A 19,488-nucleotide genomic window follows, 5' to 3' on the forward strand; every position below is an offset into this window, starting at 1 on the left:
TCTTTTCTACACAGTCTATTTTTTGACCTGTCATCTTTCTTAATGCCCATTTTGTGGGTGAGAAAAATGTGTGATGGAAGAGAGGAAATTCAGGACCAGGGAAGGCCTGGAAAACTGTCAGATTTCATATTTCCTCCTCCTTTGAATCAGCATTTATGTCCCTCAATGGGGTTTTCCTGCATATGCTTATATAACTCCCTTTTAAAACAATTTTTGCTGTTTTTTCCTTTCCCTGCCCCTGGGTAAGTTATTCCAATGACTACTTTCCACCTCAAAAGAAAGTAGTGGACAGGAAAAAAGTGGTCGTGTGGTCTCCTGGCTACAAGTCCAAGTGGAGCCGGGAGACTTTGGTTCTATTCTGAGCCTTTTTGGGAACAGGACAAAGAAGAGGGACATGAGCCCTGCCTTTTTACGGGCATCCTTGGGACCCTGGGCCAACAGGAGGAAGTGGCTTTCTCCAGATCTGGAGGGGTCCAGGAACTAGCAGTTATGAAGCACCTGCAAGGTGCCAGGCCCTTTACTAACTAGCTCACTTAATCCTCCTAACTTCGTAAAATAGGTTTTGTAACTTCCATGTTACAGATGAGGAAACCGAGGCTCAAAGAGAAGTAATGAGTTGCCCATGGGTAGCACAGCTTGTCAGTAGCAACTGAGAACAGAGCCCGATTCTGGTTCTTGGATCTGAGCTGTGTCACTGTGTGCAGCCCACCAACCATGCTCTCTATTCGTTGATTTATTCAATTTACTGAGTTACTATTATGTGTCACTCCTCATTCTAGTTGTGAACAAAACAAAGATCCCTTTCTTTCTAGAGTTTATATTCCTAAGGAGGTGGATGGAGGAAGGAAGAAGACAGAAAATAAACATAAGTGAATTATTAATATGATAGGTTTGACATGCTAAGGACAAAAGGAAAATTAGAGCAGGCTGATTGTATTGGGAGGGCTGGAGACGCAGGTGCATGTTGAGTCAAGATAGGCCTTGTAGAGGAGATGACATTTGCATGAAGACTTAAAAGAGATAAGAGAGTGGGGGGATGCTGATGTTTGAGGGAAGGTTATTCCTGTCAGAGGGAACAGTCAAGTCAGTGCAAAGGCCCAAAGGTGCAAGCATGTTGGAGAAACAGCTAGGAGGCCAGGGTGCCTGTAGCAGAATACGCAAGGAGCCCATACATAGAAAAGGGCTGCTCTGACCACTGCATTGAGAAGAGACTGCAGAGGGGCCAGGAAGAAGCAGGGTGAGTGGGGAGGGGCTGTTGCAGTTACTGGGTGAAAGGTCATGGTGGCTCAGGCGGGGCTGGGAACAGTGGAGGAGGTGAGCTGTGGTCTGGTTCTGGATTTCTTTTGAAAGCAGAGTCAGTGGGATCTCCTGATGGATTAGATGTGGGGTGAGAGGGAGAGCCATCAGGGTACCTCCAAGGCTTCTGCCGGAAGGAGGGAGCTGCCATCCTCAGCGCTGAGAACGGCATTGACGGGGGCAGGTCTGGACGAGGAAAGAAGACAAGGAATTGACTTTGGGATGTATTCAGTTTGACATGTGTCACTTCTTTCCATACAAAGCCAAAGAAGTAACATCCATGAGCAGAATCAAAGAGGCCCATTGATGAAAAGCCTCCAAACAAACTGACCAGTCCCCTTCCTCGCTTCTTTGAACTTAGGATAGTTATCCGACTTGCCGTTTTGTGATTCAATGCATTAACGAGCACATATATTACTATATCATAAATTCGAATTTAAATCATTTTTGAGAAAGGCATTTCAGTCTGTTTCATTTCCTTTGCAATCCTCTGCATTTTATTGTTTGTATTTAAAATCACTCTTCCGAGAAAGGCTTCGTCAGCTTCCCCACACTGCCCAAGGGGTCCGTGGCACAGAAGAATCAAGCTAAATTACTGAAGTTAAAAGTCCTTGACTAGACGGGAGCAAAAAAAAAAAGGTCACGAAAATTTCTTGATCCATGGCAAGATCCATACTAGTAACTTCATAGACATTACCTCATTTAATCCTTACAGTTGCGAGGTGGGTATTATTATCATTCCCATTTTACAACTGAGGGAATTGTGGCTCAGGGAGGTTAAAGTCACTCAGCCAGTCAGTGGAAAATCAGGCGTTCAAACTCCGGGCTATTTCTAAAGTCTGCATTTATTTCACCAAAACAAACTGGATCATACTCTGCGGCCCAATGCCTCTCGGAATCAGCACAGCGTCATAGCCAAGTGGAGGGGTTGTATTCATTAAGAGTCTGGAGACTGGAGCTCGTCTGCTTAGGTTCAGATTCGGCCCACGCTGCTTGTTTACATGTGGCTTTAGGTGAATTACTTAACCTCTCTGTGCCTTCATTTCCATGTCTGTAACATAGGCATGATGCATAATACCACTGGCATAGATGTGTTGTGGGGTGGCAAGGTGTCCAGAACGATGCTTGATATGTAGAAGGTGCTTGCTTTATAAGAATGTGTTTTTATTAATAGCTTTGGCTCCTGAGAGAAACAGATTGTGTGTGAATGTCAGTGTTAACTTCTTACTAGCTGTATGATCTTGGGCGACTCGCATAACCTCTCTGAGCTTCACTTCCCACATCTGTGTAAGTGGGGATCATAATACCTGCCTCATAGGGTGGTTGTGAGGATTAAATGAGACAATGAATACAAGATATTTAGATTTTTACTGACCAGTACAAGCAATTTCTAATAGATAAGTGCTCAGTAAATATTAATGCTAATTATTATTATTATTCATCTATTTCTATCTTTTTTCAACCCCATTAATTTACCCAGTTCTTAGTCTTATCCTCATTAAGCTTTCCCAATCCCATTCCTTTACTTGGAGATTTTGTGAAATGTCTAATATATTCAGATTATTAGTGTTTAATTCAGACTTTTTTTTAACCTAAATATTTATTGAGCTTTTACCAGGCACAGGGATATATCAGTGAACAAGAGTCAAAAATCTCTCCCCACAGGAGCTGACATTCCAAACATTAGATACTCTGCCTCACATAAAATTGCCTTTAATGATCTAGAGGGAATCAAATTAATATTTGGTGATAATAATTTCATATCAGTATGTTGGACATGGATCTATGTCTTTCTCTATAAAGATCCTGTCTAAGCAGGGCTAGCAGCTCTTCAGCCCCATCCCCCCACCACTGAGAGCTGCTTTCTGCTCTAGACAGGCAATGCCCTTTGCACATACCTTTGCACGTGCTTGTCCTTCTGCCTGGAATGTCGTTTCCACCTGACAAATGTCCACTTACTCCATTAAGCCTCCCTGGACTCCCAGAGCAGATGTCTATTCACCTTAAGCCCTCCAGGGGACATCTGTTGATTTTTACCTGATCACCATCAATTCCTTAGTTGTCTGTAGTTGTCCTTCAGGGAACCATCCCCTCCTTGCTTTTGGTCCAGTGGGCTGATATTAACACTACCTCACCTCCCCCAACCAGGATAGAGCACACCACTAGACCTAGCCAATAGCACATTTCATTCTCCTAGCCATAGTGACTGGTTAAGGGATAGACATTTGATCCAAGCCTGACTAATGAGCTTGAAACCTGGGACTTTCTTTTAAACCAGTTTTGACTGGGTTTCTGTCCCTTGCCATCAAGAGTCCTGACTAGTACAAGCAATCTCTGAGAAGACTGTCTTGTGATCTCACTGTTATTGTCTGTCTCTCTCTCTAGACTAGAAAACAATCCAGGGTAAGGACTGGTTCTTATTCACGAGATGATCTGGGGTCTAAGTCCCTTTAGACAAATGGTAGGAGAATTGACATAGTCCTGGGACAACACTGTAAATGTATACTCTTGTCTGTCCGTGTGAATGTGAACTGCTTGCTCCTGGTGGGGATGGAACTGAATGCATTTGCCAGGTCAGTGACCTCATACATGTTATCAGAGGCTGTTTTAATCAGCTCTAGCAAAGATACCACATCTGACATAGCAGCTGCAATGGTACTACCACTTAGTGGAGTTTAGAGTAATCCACTATCATCTTCTGGGATCTGTCTGGTTTCTCTAAGAGATCACATTGGTGAATTCACCCTCTGTTGTCAATTAATCACCCTCAGCCCTTTGGTTCTTTTTCTCCAGTAATAGTCATCCAATGGGTAGTCCCAGCAATAGCCATCCAATTCGTCTCTGAGACCTTCAGACACCTGATATACTGCACCCATCAGTTCACTCTCTTCCTCTCATATCCCATTCCAGCTCACCACCAGTAAAAAATCTTAACATTGCACCATAATTGCATGTCAGAGGCCGCTGGTACTCCACAGACACCACTGACCGAGTCTTCATTGCCAAGCATTTGGCAGGTGATCCAACTCTAAAGCTGCATTTTTGTTTGCTTCCTAAGACCACCTCCAGTATCAACAGTCACTTTCTCTGTGAAACAGTCTGAATCTGAAATTTGCATGTAAGAAGTCTGGGGTGGAGTGATGGGGGTGCACTTGGGAAACAATAGCTATGAATGGGAGAAGCCAAACTGGGCAGAACTAGGATGAGGCTGTTTCAAGGCTTCAGATGAAACCGTGGGGAGCTCTGGAGTTGAGGTGGATTTTCAGAGCTGCCCTGCCTGAGGCAAGGGGGCCAGGCATTAATTCTCCCTCCTGGGCCACTCATTAGATGCAGAGTGCCTTTAGCGGGGAGAAGGGGTGTCGGGCAAGATCCCTCTTTGGCTAAGCTGGGGGAGTGAGTGTGTCAGTCCTGAAATGGGGGATCTGGAATAAGCATCCTCTACAGAGAGTCTGTCTTGCTCACGTTGATGTGCTGGTATTCCACATACACATACAGTTCAAGTATTAGTCTCTTGCCAGTTTTTACATATTGCTAATATCTTCTTTCAATCTGTCACCCATTAACTGTCTGTCAGTGTCATTTGAGGAGCAAAATTCCTTAAAATTATGATGTAACCAAATTAATAGATTTCCCTCCTTGAGGATTTGTCCTCATGCCCTAGGTCACACAAATACCTCCTACACTATGTTCTTTCATTGAGTATATTTATATCTTTCATATTTAGGTCTTTAGTCCTTCTAGAACCCACTTTGCATGCGGGTATAATGTAGGCATCCAATTTTCTTCCCTTTTCCCCCTTACAATGAACCAACTTTCCCTATTTGTCTTGAACTCTCTGTTTCTGGTTTCTGCTAACAACTCTGTCTTAAGATGTCACATCTGGAGAGAATCACTGACCTCTTAATATTCTTATTCCGTGGCTCTTAAAAATTTCCATTCCTCTTGCCCTCCTTGCAGCATGGGCATTTTGGACTGCTTTCCTTTCTTAAAGCCCTGCATGCCTGCCCTTTCTAAACTTATCTAAACTTATTCTTGTTTGCCTTTTCTTCCTTTATCTCTTCCTCCTTCTTCATCCCTAGGGCTTTGCTGGTTTAATTTTCTCTTGTATCTCCCAACAACTGATGTAATTTAAGGCTCTATCCTTGTCTTTATTTTTATCCCTCATAATTCTACCTTCTTTGAGAAATTCATCCATTTGCAAGATTTCAGTATCTTCAGGGAGTGACTTCCCTATTGGCAAATCCAGCCATAACCTCTTTTGTGAATGCCGGAGACAAATTGCAAACTGAAAATTGGACATTTTTTAGTATGTCTAAATTCAAATTAATCATAAGTAATTTCAGACGATTTGCCTATATTTTATACATTTTCAAATCCTCCAACAGTCTTCCATAAGCTAGGAGTTCATCATATATTTATTCAGTGGATGAGAGGATCTGTTATGTTTAGCCATAAAAGTCGAAGTCAAATATTTTTATTCATGGTTCAAAAGATCAGAGTCACATTAAATTGCAGAGGGAAGTTCAGCCATGAGTCAGCTTGTATTCCTTTGGGAAGAGAGTAGCCCTCTCCCAGTTGGTCACCGCCTCTTGTCTCCTACTGTTCCTTTCATTGTAGGGAGGGAGTGGCCAGAACCGTAGTCACTGCGTTGTACCAGGAGGATCATGGTTTTGGAGTCAGAGACCTATGTTGAAATCCCACATCCACCACTTATGAGGGCCTGCTTTCTTTGCCTCTGAAAGTGGGAAAGAAGACTCAGCCCAGGTGGCTAGTAGTGTAAAAGACACAACACGTGAAAAGTGCCTTGCACGCAACAGATGCTACAAATAATTTTGAGTTCCTCCTTGCGTCCCTCTCCTGCACTCAGTTTCTAGCTAAAGACAGAAGCATCTGAGCTCTCGGGATAAAGCATCCCAATTATAAGTGTCCTGCACAGCCAAAGGGGAAAGTCTCATTAATCCACACAGCAGCCCCCATGTATCTGCACGATAGGTTGAGGGAACTACAACGGTCTCCTCTTCATAGATTCAGAATTTGAAATATCAAATATTGTCCCAGGAGCATCAGAAAAGCATTTTACAGTTCATACCAGCTCAGCACTTGGACTCTCATGAGGGAAGCTCACTCTTAACTTTTCAGCTGGACAATGAAGGAGATAAGGGCAATCTGACCATCCACCATGATCCTTTTAAATGACCTCGACAACATGTTCAGGCTGGTGCAGGGAAAGGATTTAAAGTCACCACAAGCATCCCCAGGTTGTCTGTGGGAACCTTCCAGAGCACCTTCCTGTTCTTCCACCCCACTACTCTGCGTTCATGAACACCTTGTCCTTAACTCTCTTTGTTTTGGCTTTATACTGTGGGTCCTATCCTCCAACCATCTCTTTGCTGGATAGCCCTCTAGGCTTGACTCACTCTCCTGGTTTTCAACAACCAAACCAATCCGAGCCATGGTTTTCGGTCTTTGTCCTTTCATCTCCCACACTGCTCCCACCCTGGTCAGGTCCACTGGATGTGCCCCACCACTCACCAGGACAACAAGGGTCGTGGTGGCCTGCCAATTTCAGGAGGGCAAATAAAGGTGTTTTTGCCTGCAACTTTAAAAATTACCGCAAACGAACAGTACCAGAAATGCAAACCAAAGTATAGCTTATTAAACCTGGGGAGAAAACAGCACAGGGGAGTGGCAGGGCAGAGCACCCCGGCGGGTCTGACCGTGGTGGAGAGCAGAGCGCCCTCAGAGAATCACGAGGTGAGAACTTGAAGACAGACGGTTCATCCTGTGTGTTTCTTTATCCCCAGAGCTTTATCCCCAGAGCTTAGCATAAGACTGGCCAAATCAAGTCCTCATTCAACACTGGTTGAATGAATGACATCATTGTATATATACCATATAACAGTGATCAGCATATGAAGGCATATTTGCCCACAAAGAAAACTCTCAGAAATATTTACTACCTTGCTAAGTGGAGCTGCCATCATGTCTGTCAGTGGGAGGGCCTTTCTAAACCCATACACCAAGGAAGAGACAGCTAAGCTATACGCTGGCCCTGATGTTTAGCATTTCATTGCTCCAAATATATTTTTAAAATTCACAAAATCAGCTCTTTCATTAGCTCAGTTTTAGTCTTTCATTATTTTAACATGAACTTGGCTCCTATGGAGGTCAGGACTTGATAATTACAATTCAGCCCTTTGCAAGTATTAGGAAGGAACCAGGTAACAGCACTGACATTGAATATTTAATTGTTTTTGATCAGCATTAATTAGTAACAGATGCACGCCAGATTCCCATTTAATTAAATACTCTTGGGAACATATTGTGGGCTCAGGGATTCTAACCACATCAAAACGTAAAAGCTCAACTTTAAAAGTTGAGCCCTAGAGACCCAGGCATCCATGGAGAGGAAATTCCAGATGTTTAACATTTTCCTTCTTTCCTCAGAAATAAACCTCCTACTTCCAGTGCTCTGGAATCTTAAATCTCAGCATTTCTGTGGGGGAACTTCCAGGCTACAGCCATCTCCTCTCTTTTCTTTCTTCATTAGTTTTACCCTCTCTACTGAATCTCTCCCGTCCACATGCAAACATGAACGAGTTCTCCCATCCTAAAAAACCCACTCTCCATTCTACCCCTTCTCAAGCTATTGCCCCTTTTCCTTGCGCCTGTTTGGAGAAAAACTTCTTGAAGAGACTATGCTTGCTGTCCTGATCCTTCTCCTAGTTTCTCTCAAACCCCCTGTCTTCAGGTTTTGGCTTTGAACCCTGGAGGGAAACTTTCCTCGTCATTGTAACCAAAATAACTTCTTCAATGCTAAAGCCAATGACCCCTTTTCCCTCTTCATTGGACCCAGTTAATCACCTTCAGTTTCTTGAAATGTTGTCTTCATTTGGCTTCCAGAAAGCCATTCTTTTTAGTTTCCTTCTCACCCGTGGTACTTCCTTCTCATTCTCCTTTGTTGACTCAACCTCATCTCCTGATCTTTAAACGTTAGAGCACCACAAGACTCAGTCCTTGATCTGTCTCTCCTCTGTCAGTTTCATTTCTTAGGTGATCTTAGAGAAGCAAAAAACTGCAGTGAATTCTCCATTTTCTATCTCCAACACTAACCCCTCCCCGGCTTACTCTGCATTTTCATTTGCATGTTGACTTACCCTGGGTTCCTTAGACATCAGCACCAGTGTCAAAGCTCACACAAGGGCAGGGGCAATCCCAGGGCAGAGAGGGAGGGAAAAGGGAAATGAGGCAGGGAATGAGGGGACGTAGACACAAGGGGGGGCGCTATTGAGCGAGCCACATACAAGGAGACAGTGGCTTGGTCACGTGGGAACATCTCCAGGCAGGCCAAGGGAAACACAGCCCCTCAGAGCTGCCTCTTGGGAAGGGCAAGGTTTGTTTCTGACTTGTGGAAGGAAATAGAATTAATCTCTTGTCTTTCCATGATAAACGTTTATCCCTGCACTCCTGGGTTGTAGTCCCTGGCCTGTGGGGGCTTCTAGGAGATAGCAGCCCCTCTAACTCTGGTTTAGAACTTAATGTGGACTCCAAAGTGCTGGGAAGAATCAAAACCTCCGTGTCTGGTCACTGGGCCCGGTGCCAGGGGCTTTGATGAGCTCCGCTGTGGCAGGCATGGTGGGGGCGAGGTGGAGCCTTGCATCCTCCTGGGAGACACTGAGACAGCGGTGGTCTGAGCAAGGGGTCATCAACGGCAAGACCAGAGCTCTTTGGGTAAGCAGTCAGGGAAGGGGGTGGGTGGTGAGGAAATAAGGGGCAGCATAGCTGGGTCTCCTAAGCAGCTGTAGACTTAACCCAGCCAGAACGGAATCCCTGCTTCTTAGCTCCCTGACACAAACTTTTTTCTCCCAGTCTTTCCAATCTCAGTGTCAACTCCCATCTTTCCTTCTGCTCACACCAAAAATCTCAGAGCCCTCTTAACTCCTTTTCTTTGGTTCCTCAAACCCCGTATCCCATCTATGGGCAAACCCCATCCATTCTACCTTCCGAATAGACACAGAAGCCAACCTCTTCTCCATCATTCTTAGATGATTGCAATAGTCTCCCTATCTGGCTTTTGCTCTTGCCCCCAACATTCTCTTCTTGACACAATGGCCAGAGTGGTCCTTGTCAAACACAAATGAGATGGTGTCAGTCCTCTTCTCAAAATGCTCTAATGTCTTCTCATCTCACTCAGAGTGAAACCTGAGTCTTGACCGTAGCCTATAAGATTCTGTACCATCTGCTTCCACCACCCCTCTGACTTTATCTCCTGTGTGCACACTCTGTTCCAGCCACACTGTGCCTTTGCAAGACCAAGCAGATCTCCACCCAGGGCCTTTGTACTTGGAAACCTTCCCCCTAATTATCTGTGTGGCTTGCTTCCTCAGTCCTTCAGAGACCTTAGCATCTATGTTCTGCTGCTTCTCAGCCAGAGAAAGCTCCATGGAGGAAGGAGGGGCTGAAGGATGGAAATTTAAGAAAAACAGGGGAGAAGGTGTGATCTCTTCAGGAGCTTATGGGAAAGCCCAAAGCAACTGCAGGAATGGTTCGGCCAACAAGGAGACCTTATTACGTATGGGAGAGTTAGGAGACTGGAAAGAGCGGAACCATTCTCAAAAGGCTGCCAATGTTGAGATAAGGGTGAGGTATTTATTCTATGCACAGAGGCATGCAACTGAGAATCTTAGTCAATTCCCTAGAGTTTCCATTGAAAAATGTCTCCCAAGCAGGACCTCTGAATCAGTGTTTCGGCAGTCTGCATACGTCCACAAAGGAAGCAAAAGAAACCAACATTGACAAAGGAATGACAAAGCTGAGAAAAATACACGTCACCCAGAATTTTCTAGGTGCTTTTAGGAAGTTGATGGAGAAGATGGTCTTCCCCAGAGCCACTGATTGAGCGCTTAGGCAACCCATGATGTGGCGCTGGGGGGTCAGGGATGAGCTTTCAAAACCCATGTAACAGGAAGAGTGGTGGGGAGGCTTGGGTCAGGCCTACCTGGCTCCTTGTCTGGGATCCCTTGATAACAAATGGAAGGTCAAGGAGGTCAGGGAATGTGGGCGCCGCTGCCCTCTGCTGGAGGAACTGGTATCCTCCCCAACCAACACATGTTTTGGGCTCCCAGTCAATGGTTCTTAACCTTTCTTGGATCCTGGGCCCCTTTGAGAATCTGAGAAAAGCTATGGACTCAAAGGAAACCGGATGTGCGCTCATACGTAAAGGTTGGCATAGAGTTTCAGGGGTTTGTGGGAAGACCCCTGAAACCCATCCATCAACCACTCAGATAAAGGTGTGACTTTAGAAGCAGATAGACCCGTCAGGTTAAGGCTGAGATACCCACCTCTTAGTCTATGAGACAGAGGAGAACTTAAAGAAGAGTTTATACAACCTATTTTCTGCCAGGAGTGCCTTTTTCTCCCTTTGGATCCCATATTTAGAAAGATTTTCTCTAGCAAACCTATTGCATTGATTAAGAAATCCCTAATTTTTTATTAACTAAGCAGAACAGACTAGTGATAGCCAGTAACCTCATTACGGCTGAGTTCAAATAATCCAGGTAAAAATCAAAGCTAATTTCACATTAAAGTAGCCAGGAGAGCCCTACTGAGGACAAATTTTGATTTTGGGGTTGGTCTTTGAAACACTAATACTCAAACTATGATGGTTACACTTGCACTAACTCTCCCTCTCCAGTTCACACGCTTCAGTCCAAACTAACTCAGTGATGCTAATTGTCTCAAACTCATGCTCTTTCACAAATCCATATCCATGCAACTTTAAATGCAGGTAAATGCAGAAAAGGTATTTCTTTCAACATGCCTTTCCAAGCTTCCCCTCAGACTCAAACTCTCTAAGGCCAATTCAAACACGTATTGACCACCACGTGACCCTTAAATCTGCTCTGGTTGTTACTCTTAAGCTGTATCCCAGGCTGGGATACTCTAGCCTCAAAGTCAAGGCCATGGGAAAACACAGAGCCTCGGTGGAGTACCACTTAGTACCTGGCATGGCTAGTGCTAGAGATGTAAAAATGAAAAAGGCATCATTCCTACTCCTCATTCATTCATTCATCCAAAGAGTATTAATTAAATGCCTTCAATGTACCAGGCACTGTGTGAGGCACTAGGGGGATAGTGATAATGAGACGAGTGAGGTCCCTGCTTTCATGGAACTTGCCATCTGGCAAGAGAAACGGGAGGGAGTGGGAGGAGAGGAGAGGAGTACATAAACAAGAAAGATAATTGCAAATTATGCTGTGCACTAGGAAGGAAATAAAGGGGGTGGGTGGGCTGGGTAGGGAATAGAGGCCGCAAGCATCTCCCAGGCTTAGCAGTGTGGCAGGGAAATACTCAGAGTGGGAAGTGGTGGAGAGTTTCATGTTATTTTTCACAAAGCTGAGGAATGTTGTTATACCTTGGAATTAGTAATAGTTGGAGCCATTACCAGCATTCAGCCCAAAGGTACAGGGGGAAGAAGTGAATACACGAGTCCCAAGAGAGCACTGCTGAGGTGACCCCAGGGGCAGGAGCTACTAGTGTGCACAACCGCCCGGGAGTCACAGAGTGGACTGGGTCCAACTTGCATGATTTCCAGTCTCGTTGTGCCCTGCTAGCTTAATTTCCTAGGCTGCTGTAACAAAGTACCTCAAACTGAGTGTTTTTTTTTAAAGTTTTAATCAAATATACACTACCTGACAAAATGTATGAGTTTGCTGGGAATCATAATGTACAGGCCAAGGAGAAAAATAAAAACAGACTCAGAGAACTGTAGGAAGGAAGCACACTGTAGTCTTATAATATTTAAACCCCTGCAGTGGGTGGTGCGTGTGTGTGGAGAATGAACCAAAAAAGATCACTCAAAATCTTCAATATTCACATCCCTAAATATTTTAGATGTAATACATTTTTGGTCATACTATAATTATATACACTTGCATATATTCCTACGTTAACAAACTAAGTTCAGATATAAAAAGGGCATTCAAAATATAAACATGCACAGTTTCGATTTCTCTCTAATTTTTGCACATGTGTGTGTGTTTCTATGTGTGAGTATGTTGGAAGGGGGTGCTTTTCTTCTCACAGCTTTGCTACTTACAGAAAATACCTTCTCTCTAGAGAGGTTTAAGGGTTATTTTGATAATATGGGTTGCTACAAAGTTTAATTATATAAGTAAATGTGTCAGAAAGATTTCAAAATATGTTTAATACAATCACAACTTATTGTTCTGATAGAATTTGCTTTTCTATTGTTATGTTTAGCTTTCAAAAGTAATTTTCTTTTTGTGTTTCTAAATTATGTTGGATGGAAAATTACCATATGATTATTTGGTATTAATAAGTCATACATATAATAAACATGTTCAATGTTTCTTTAAATGGCATTTTTAATAATGCTGGTATATCAGCAGTATGATGTTCTGAAAAAATAAAGTGACAAAAGGAGATTAATTTTGGTCTACATGAACCTTGCTTCTTTTTGTTTTAAGGAAATTTTATCTACTGAAATAAAGTTGGCAAAGTTAGGAAGGGAATCAAAGTTGACCGAAACTGACACAGTTACTCCTCCTCTAAGCCAAACATGTCCTTTAAAAGGTTTAAATAGTTAATGTATTTCACAGGAATAGGTGATGGCATCCCGAGCCACACATCTTCACATTTCTCTTTATCATATGACACTGCTTCCAATGCGGGCATCAGATGTATTCTCCAGTTCAGGGCACAGAAAAATGAATCATAATTTATTTGTTCTTCACTGTCTTCAAACCTGGACAGTAAGGATGCCAAAAGATCATTATTCAAAGGTAACCTGGAGGACTTGCACAGCCGTTTGATGTCTTTGCTTGGTAATACTTTTTTTTTTTCTCAATCTTGGTACACACATCTAGCAATGAGTCTTTCAAAATTCTCAAAATAATTTTTCTTGAGCTGTTCATGGACCTGTGCAATGAGAACACTGGAATCTAGACATGTGCCCTTGGGCACCCGGTATTAGCGTTCAATTGTTATTACTTCATGGTCTGTGAGTTTCCCGACAGTTAAACTCATCAATATGTCTCTGAACATATTGTAATCCACCATCTTTGTGTGCCTACAGTCAGCAGCTGCAAACAGCTTCTTGAGCTCTCTGGACTTGGGTTCTTCTTTGTGCTTTTGTAGGGCAAGTTTGATGCTGCTCTTAGGAAACTTATCTGAAAGCTTTTCCATGTAGTTGAAGGTATATTCATCAGCATTGAGCAGAAGAAATAGGTAGCCATTCAAATTCACTTTAGCTCCAACATACAGCTCCTTGGCCTTGATGTACTCCAATAGTTCACTTTTAAAGATTTCTTGTCCAGGCTTCTTAACACGACTCCTTTTCAAGAACTTCCCACCAGTAATCCCTGAATTCTTCTCTATAGGTTCAAACACTGAAACTGTGTTATCGCTGAGAAAATATGAAATAACAAACATCCTGTCCACGTCGGCACATTTGCATGTGAACAGTTTTGCAAAAAACCGGAGTGTACTGCTTATGTAGCCATTTCTGTCTTTTTCCATGAATTTTTGGATCTTCGTTTGAGGTGTGGGCATGAGGGCTATGCAGGAGCGGAGAGAATCCTCTTCAGAACCAAAGTTGGCATAACGTGGAAATTTCCTTTCTATTTTTGGAGGAGGTGGAGCCTTACGTGGAATGGAGGTAAAGTTCTCAATTCCATATTTAGTCTTATGATAGGTCTTTGTAAATTCATCACAGTCACAAAGGAGCACTTTTCTTCCCCACACATTGATGGTGGTTCCTATGGACAGGTCACTCACTATCTTTGTAAAAGTCTTGGTCTAATTTTCTTGCCTTGTGTCTTTCCAAAAGGCAGCAGCCATGCACTCGGTTCTCTACCGAGCCATGATACAAATTGAGAACTATTTGGTCTGTTACACGGCCTGGTTGATAGACTCCAGGTGGGCCATACTTGGGTAACTTTCTCCTCTGGAGGAAGAATGGCACAGCATGCCAACCTGAGTTGTCTGGCAAAACTTCTTTGATTTCAATAGTATCATCAGACAGAAAGTAATGCAGGATGAGTTCCCTACATTCCCTAAACAATGAGGCTGAGTCATCCCACAGGCAGAAGAAACGCAAAACCTTCCTATCATACTCAAGGAACTGTTTCAGAGCGAAAAAGGACTCATAGGGACGTAAGGGCTCCATGAACTCTAGCATCTTTCTCCGTGTCTTCATGTAAGGATCTTCTGGACACTGTCCTGGGGGATTTAATTTGACCCCTATTTTCTTCAAGAAGTTTTTTGTGAATGTATCACAGTCATAAATCTTAAATGCCTGGCCATAAAAGACAATGTCTATGTTGATATTAAAATGATAGACAGTATGAAACTGATCCTCATCAGGAGGTGGGAGAGAAATCTGATGACGCCGGATTGAAGTCCCTTGAGGCAGTCCACTATTTTTCAACTCTGGTTCATTTACTTGAATGGTGTCATCTTCAAGGTAGAAGTAGATTTTATAGTGTCTTATTCTATATTTTTCTTGACTTATATCAGGTACTTCATCTTCTACATAGGCATCAAAAGACAATACCTGCTTATCAAAAGCTACCCAGGATGGCACATCGGTTGCTGTTCCTCTAGGAAATGCACTGTATTTAGGCTTCACCTTTTGTCCAAGTAGCGGTTCTCCCCCTGTTCTAGGCTTATCTTCACTCACCAGCATCCTAACATTGTTGCAAAAACCCCAGTGTTGAGATTTGTGGAACTTCTCCTTTCCTACCTTGACCGGCTCCATCTCGTTCCTCCCATCCATGTATTTCCTTATCTTCTTCCTGCAGACACAACTGGCAACCCCAAGGGAAGAGTAGTGACCAGTGCGAAGGAGCACAAATCATTTCTCTGCTGTTGTTTAAATAAGGTGTTATTTATTGGTAAAAGTTCTTTCATGCTCAGGGTTTTTTTTGTCATTGTGTCGTTTTATACCGCATCTTCAAACTGAGTGGTTTTAAAACATTAGAAATATATTCTATTGGTTCTGGTGGCTAGAAGTCCAAGATCAAGGTGTCAGAAAAGTTGGTTGTTTTCTTCTTGGAAGCTAAGAGGGAGAATCTATTTCATGCCTCTCTACCAGCTTCTGGCAATGGCCAGTGGTCCTTGGCATTTCTCAGCCTCAGCCTGTAGTTGCATAACGGTAATCTCTGCCTCCACATGCATCTGTCTGTCTCTACATTCTTCTCCTCCTCTTATAAGGACACTAGTCATTTGGAATTAAGGTTCTCCTCATTCCAGTATGATCTAATCTTAGCTAGTAACATCTGCAATGACCCTATTTCCAAATAAGATCACATTCTGAGGTTTTGGGAGGGACATGTGTTTGGGTCAGGGGCACTATTCAATCCAGTATACCTGCTTCAGGTTTGCAAAACATTAAGTTTCTGTCATCTTTTCCTATTTCAGGGACCCTTTCATTCAGTTTGAATCCCGTTACTGCTATATTATGTATTTGGAACACATGATTGAGTAGTTTAATCATTTGAAAGAGCAAGGATTATCCCATGAGATACCACTACACACCTACCAGTGGTGACAATTTTAGAGTGAAATTAAAAATCAATTGTTGGTGAGGAAGTGGGGTAATAGGAATGGTCATAAACTGCTGGTGAGGATGTGAATTGATACAATCACTCTGGGATAAAGTTGGCAGTTTCTAATAAAGCTGAAGATAAGCATGCCTTACTGCCTTCTTTAGTTATATACCCTATAAAAATGTGTACCAGTGTGCATCAGAACACACGTACAAGAATGAGAAGCTTTGTTGGTAGTAATCCCACATTAAAAACAACCCAAATATCCATGGGCAATAGAATAAATAAATAATGGACAGAATATAATGAAATACTATATGGCTGTGAAACAAGAATTAGCAACACACATGGATAAATCTCAAAGCTTAATAATGAACAAAAGAAGTCAAATGTCATAGAATACAGACTGTATGTTTCTATTCATACAAATTCCAACACCAGGCAAAATTAAACCATATTGTTTAAGGGTATACAACCAGGTAACAGCACTTAAATCAAAGCAAGGAAATAAATAACATAAAAGTCAGGATAGTGGTTATGCTGGTAGGAAGGAGGGGATATGATCTGGTAAAGGACATACCAGGGAGTGGGCTTTTGAGGTGTTAACAATGTTCATTTTATAACTTGTTATGCTATATTTATGTGTTTAGCACTTCTCCATATTTGTTATATTTCACACACACCCATAAAAAAATAGGAAAAAGAAAAGAGGGGCACTTGGGCTTTGGAACCAAAGAAGCTACTTAATACTGTTTAATTCTGGACACATTACTGAAGTGGCAAAATGATGGTAAGACCCCTCTTAGAGAAAGAAAATATGAAACAAAAATGTGAATCTCCCTTTAAGAAAGGGATTAGTTTCTGACTGAAGAGAAACTGAAAAAAAACCCCACTGGAATCTAAATGACTTTTATTTATGCAGGTGCTGTGCTATAAAATACTCTAATCTGCGTTGTTAATGAAGTTGGATTTACAACCTAGTAAACTGAACAAAGAGTTTATGTTTGGTTGATTAACCAGTTGAGGCCAAAATCTAGTCTACATAAGTGACAGTTTTCACTTTTCCATTTTTCTCCTATCCAAAGTAAAAAGATCCTGCCTCTCTTGCTGTGAAACTCTTTATTATAAGACTCTTCAACCATCTGAAATGCAAACTTCATCTTTGTGAAACTTGTTCCATGCAACTGGGAGAAGTCCTAATGATAATAATAATGGCCTATGCTAAGAGTTCCAATTAGGAACCAAGCACTCTTTTAGACAGTCTATACTTATGAAAACATTTTGGCATGATACTATCATCCTTTGATGACTTCCTTACCCTGTGACACAAGAAGATATCCCAGGGTCATCTTGTATTTTCCCTGCTCCAGCCCTGGAGTCTTTGTCTCTAATTCATGTCCTCTCGGCAGACAGGATCTGGAAATATACACTCACATATTTATTTATATTTATATCTGTTCCATTACATTAAATACCATGGGGTCATACTCATACACTGAATTCCCATACAAAAGCAAAGAGTTCTTTCAAGCTATCCTCCTTTCCACGTTTGTAACTCCCTTCTTTAGCACTGGGAAACCTACTTTTCATCGTTTCAAATGTAACTGAATTTATGAGCATATTGCTGTCTTTTAAAAACTATTTTTCCCACTTGAAATGGTCTTTGTTCTCCAAGAACTACAAAAAAACCCAGAGCTTTAATTTATTTCATTCATTCAACCAACATATATTTATCAAACCAACACTGTGTGTCAGATAATGTTCTATGGCTGGGGATACAGCAGTGAACAAAACATGGTACTGGGAAAGGAACTTTGGAGAGAGAATAATAGACACGATGCTAGGAAGTGGCAAACCTAGGATCTGAACCTGGACAGCCTGGCCACAGAATTCATTCTATACCACCTGCCTCTGACTGCTTTTGTTATTTGTTCTCTGCCTTCTACACAAGTTTACAACTCTCTTGAATCCAATAAAAATCCCTTGTCAGTTTCTAAATCTGCACACACCAGAGCCTTGTGCATCTTCTACATTACTCAACTTCTCTGAGACTCAGTTTCCAAATCTATGAATATGAAGGTCTTAATCTCAATCTGCTATGAGGATAAATGAAATTACATGATATGTCTGGTGCTATTTGTGACACACTGTAGGTATTTAGTGAAGTTAATTTTCCTTTTTTAAACACAAAAAGTTCCTCCAGCACAGAGACTCTCATTCATTCATTCATTCATTCACACATTCATTATACATTCATTCATTCTTACATCCATTCAAAAAGCATTTATTGAGAATCCAGTAGACACCAGGCTCTCTGCTAGTCATTGTGGATATTGAAATGGCACAGCCCCCATATTCAAGGAGCTCACAGTCACATCCAAGACACATACAATTAAAATACAATGTGATAATGTAGCTCAGATGAGAGCTAGAAGTAGGGTAGTCACGGAAGATGGTTTCCTGAAGGAAGGGGTCTGTCATAGCAGGGACTGGTGCAGCAGTTCTGCTGTTATAAGTTGCAAAAATAAATGAATGAATAAGTGGGTAAATGAATTCAGTTCAGTTCAACAAATATTTCATGGAAGATCCTACTGTCCAAGGCATTGTGGTCTGAATGGGGAGTGTGCAGATGAAGAAGGGACAGCTCTGACCCTTAATGAACTGGTTTTACTGGCAGATACAAACATCTGTAAAGAGATGTTCCAATACAATGTAGAGAATTCTATGGGGTACACAAGATTCTGTGACAGTAAGATGGAGGAGGGCTCAAATCTCTACTAGTGGATGAGGGGGCCCTCTAAGGTCTATTAGTGTAGACTTCCTAGGGTGACCTGTTGAAGCTTGGGTGTGTCCAGTAGGTGAATGGGAGTCATTGACAGCTTCTAATCAGAGAAATAATTTGTATTTGTGGGGAGGATTGAAGGTGGAAACAGTGAAGACTAAAATCAATGACATTAGCAAGGAGTCTGAATTATGAATAGAACGCTTGAGGTAGACCGTTTGATTTGGAGATGGAATTTGGCAGTGGTTGCAAAAACTTAAGAGTATATAGAATGAAAAGAGGACTAGTGGAACCCTTTGAACCAACGCTGTAAGCACCAGGATGAGAGAAAGCCCTGGAAGGACATCTAAAGGGAGGGGTCAGACAGAGGAGAACTAGGAAAGCCTGAGAGTCCCAATGAATAAAGGCAGGGAGAAAAGGAGGATCAGGAGGAGAGCAGTTTCGTCCAATGCTGTATAGAGGTCCAAAAAGCATCCGTTTGATTTAGCAATAACCTTTGCCAGAGCAGTTTCAGTGTTAGCGGTGCAGGCGCGAGTTCCACTGCAATAAACTAGTGAATGAGGGAGTAGAAAAAGTAAAGGTAAGTAAATGAATGAATAAAACAAGCGCCGTGCCCTCACTTGCCCTGGGAATTTCCAAGGCCAACGTTGAGAGCTGGTGTGAAGGGTGAGCCTTCCCGACAGGGTTCTGGACGCCGCCTGGAAACTGTCAGCTTCGCAACCCTGAGGTAGGCGCGGCTCCAAGGTCAGGGTCACCTCGGGCAACCCGTCACCTTGACGACCAACTGAAAAAAACCGGGAAGCACGTCAGATCGTCTCGCGATATTTGGCACGCGGGCGC

At 42.5% G+C, this 19,488-nt stretch overlaps 1 protein-coding gene and 1 long non-coding RNA gene across 3 annotated transcripts; both read right to left on the reverse strand.

Annotated features, from left to right (window-relative positions):
• Positions 1–5,759: 5,759 nt before the first annotated feature.
• Positions 5,760–19,399, reverse strand: LOC140848832 (uncharacterized). Of its 2 annotated transcripts, none has more exons than XR_012130035.1 (4): positions 19,273–19,399; positions 17,185–17,282; positions 8,161–8,354; positions 5,760–6,031 (listed from the first exon to the last, which is right to left on the reverse strand). It is a non-coding gene; the product is annotated as an uncharacterized lncRNA (long non-coding RNA). The 2 variants fall into 2 exon arrangements; XR_012130036.1 differs by having other exon boundaries at positions 19,269–19,389.
• On the reverse strand, positions 12,332–15,077 carry LOC108406038 (EF-hand domain-containing family member C2-like). The gene is given in 2 exon segments (XM_036999576.2): positions 12,332–14,091; positions 14,093–15,077. Coding segments are annotated over 2 exon segments (2,220 nt in total). The 5' UTR covers position 15,077; the 3' UTR covers positions 12,332–12,855.
• Positions 19,400–19,488: the final 89 nt, after the last annotated feature.

Source organism: Manis javanica, chromosome 4 (genome assembly GCF_040802235.1).
Source record: "Manis javanica isolate MJ-LG chromosome 4, MJ_LKY, whole genome shotgun sequence".
Taxonomy (NCBI): domain Eukaryota; kingdom Metazoa; phylum Chordata; class Mammalia; order Pholidota; family Manidae; genus Manis; species Manis javanica.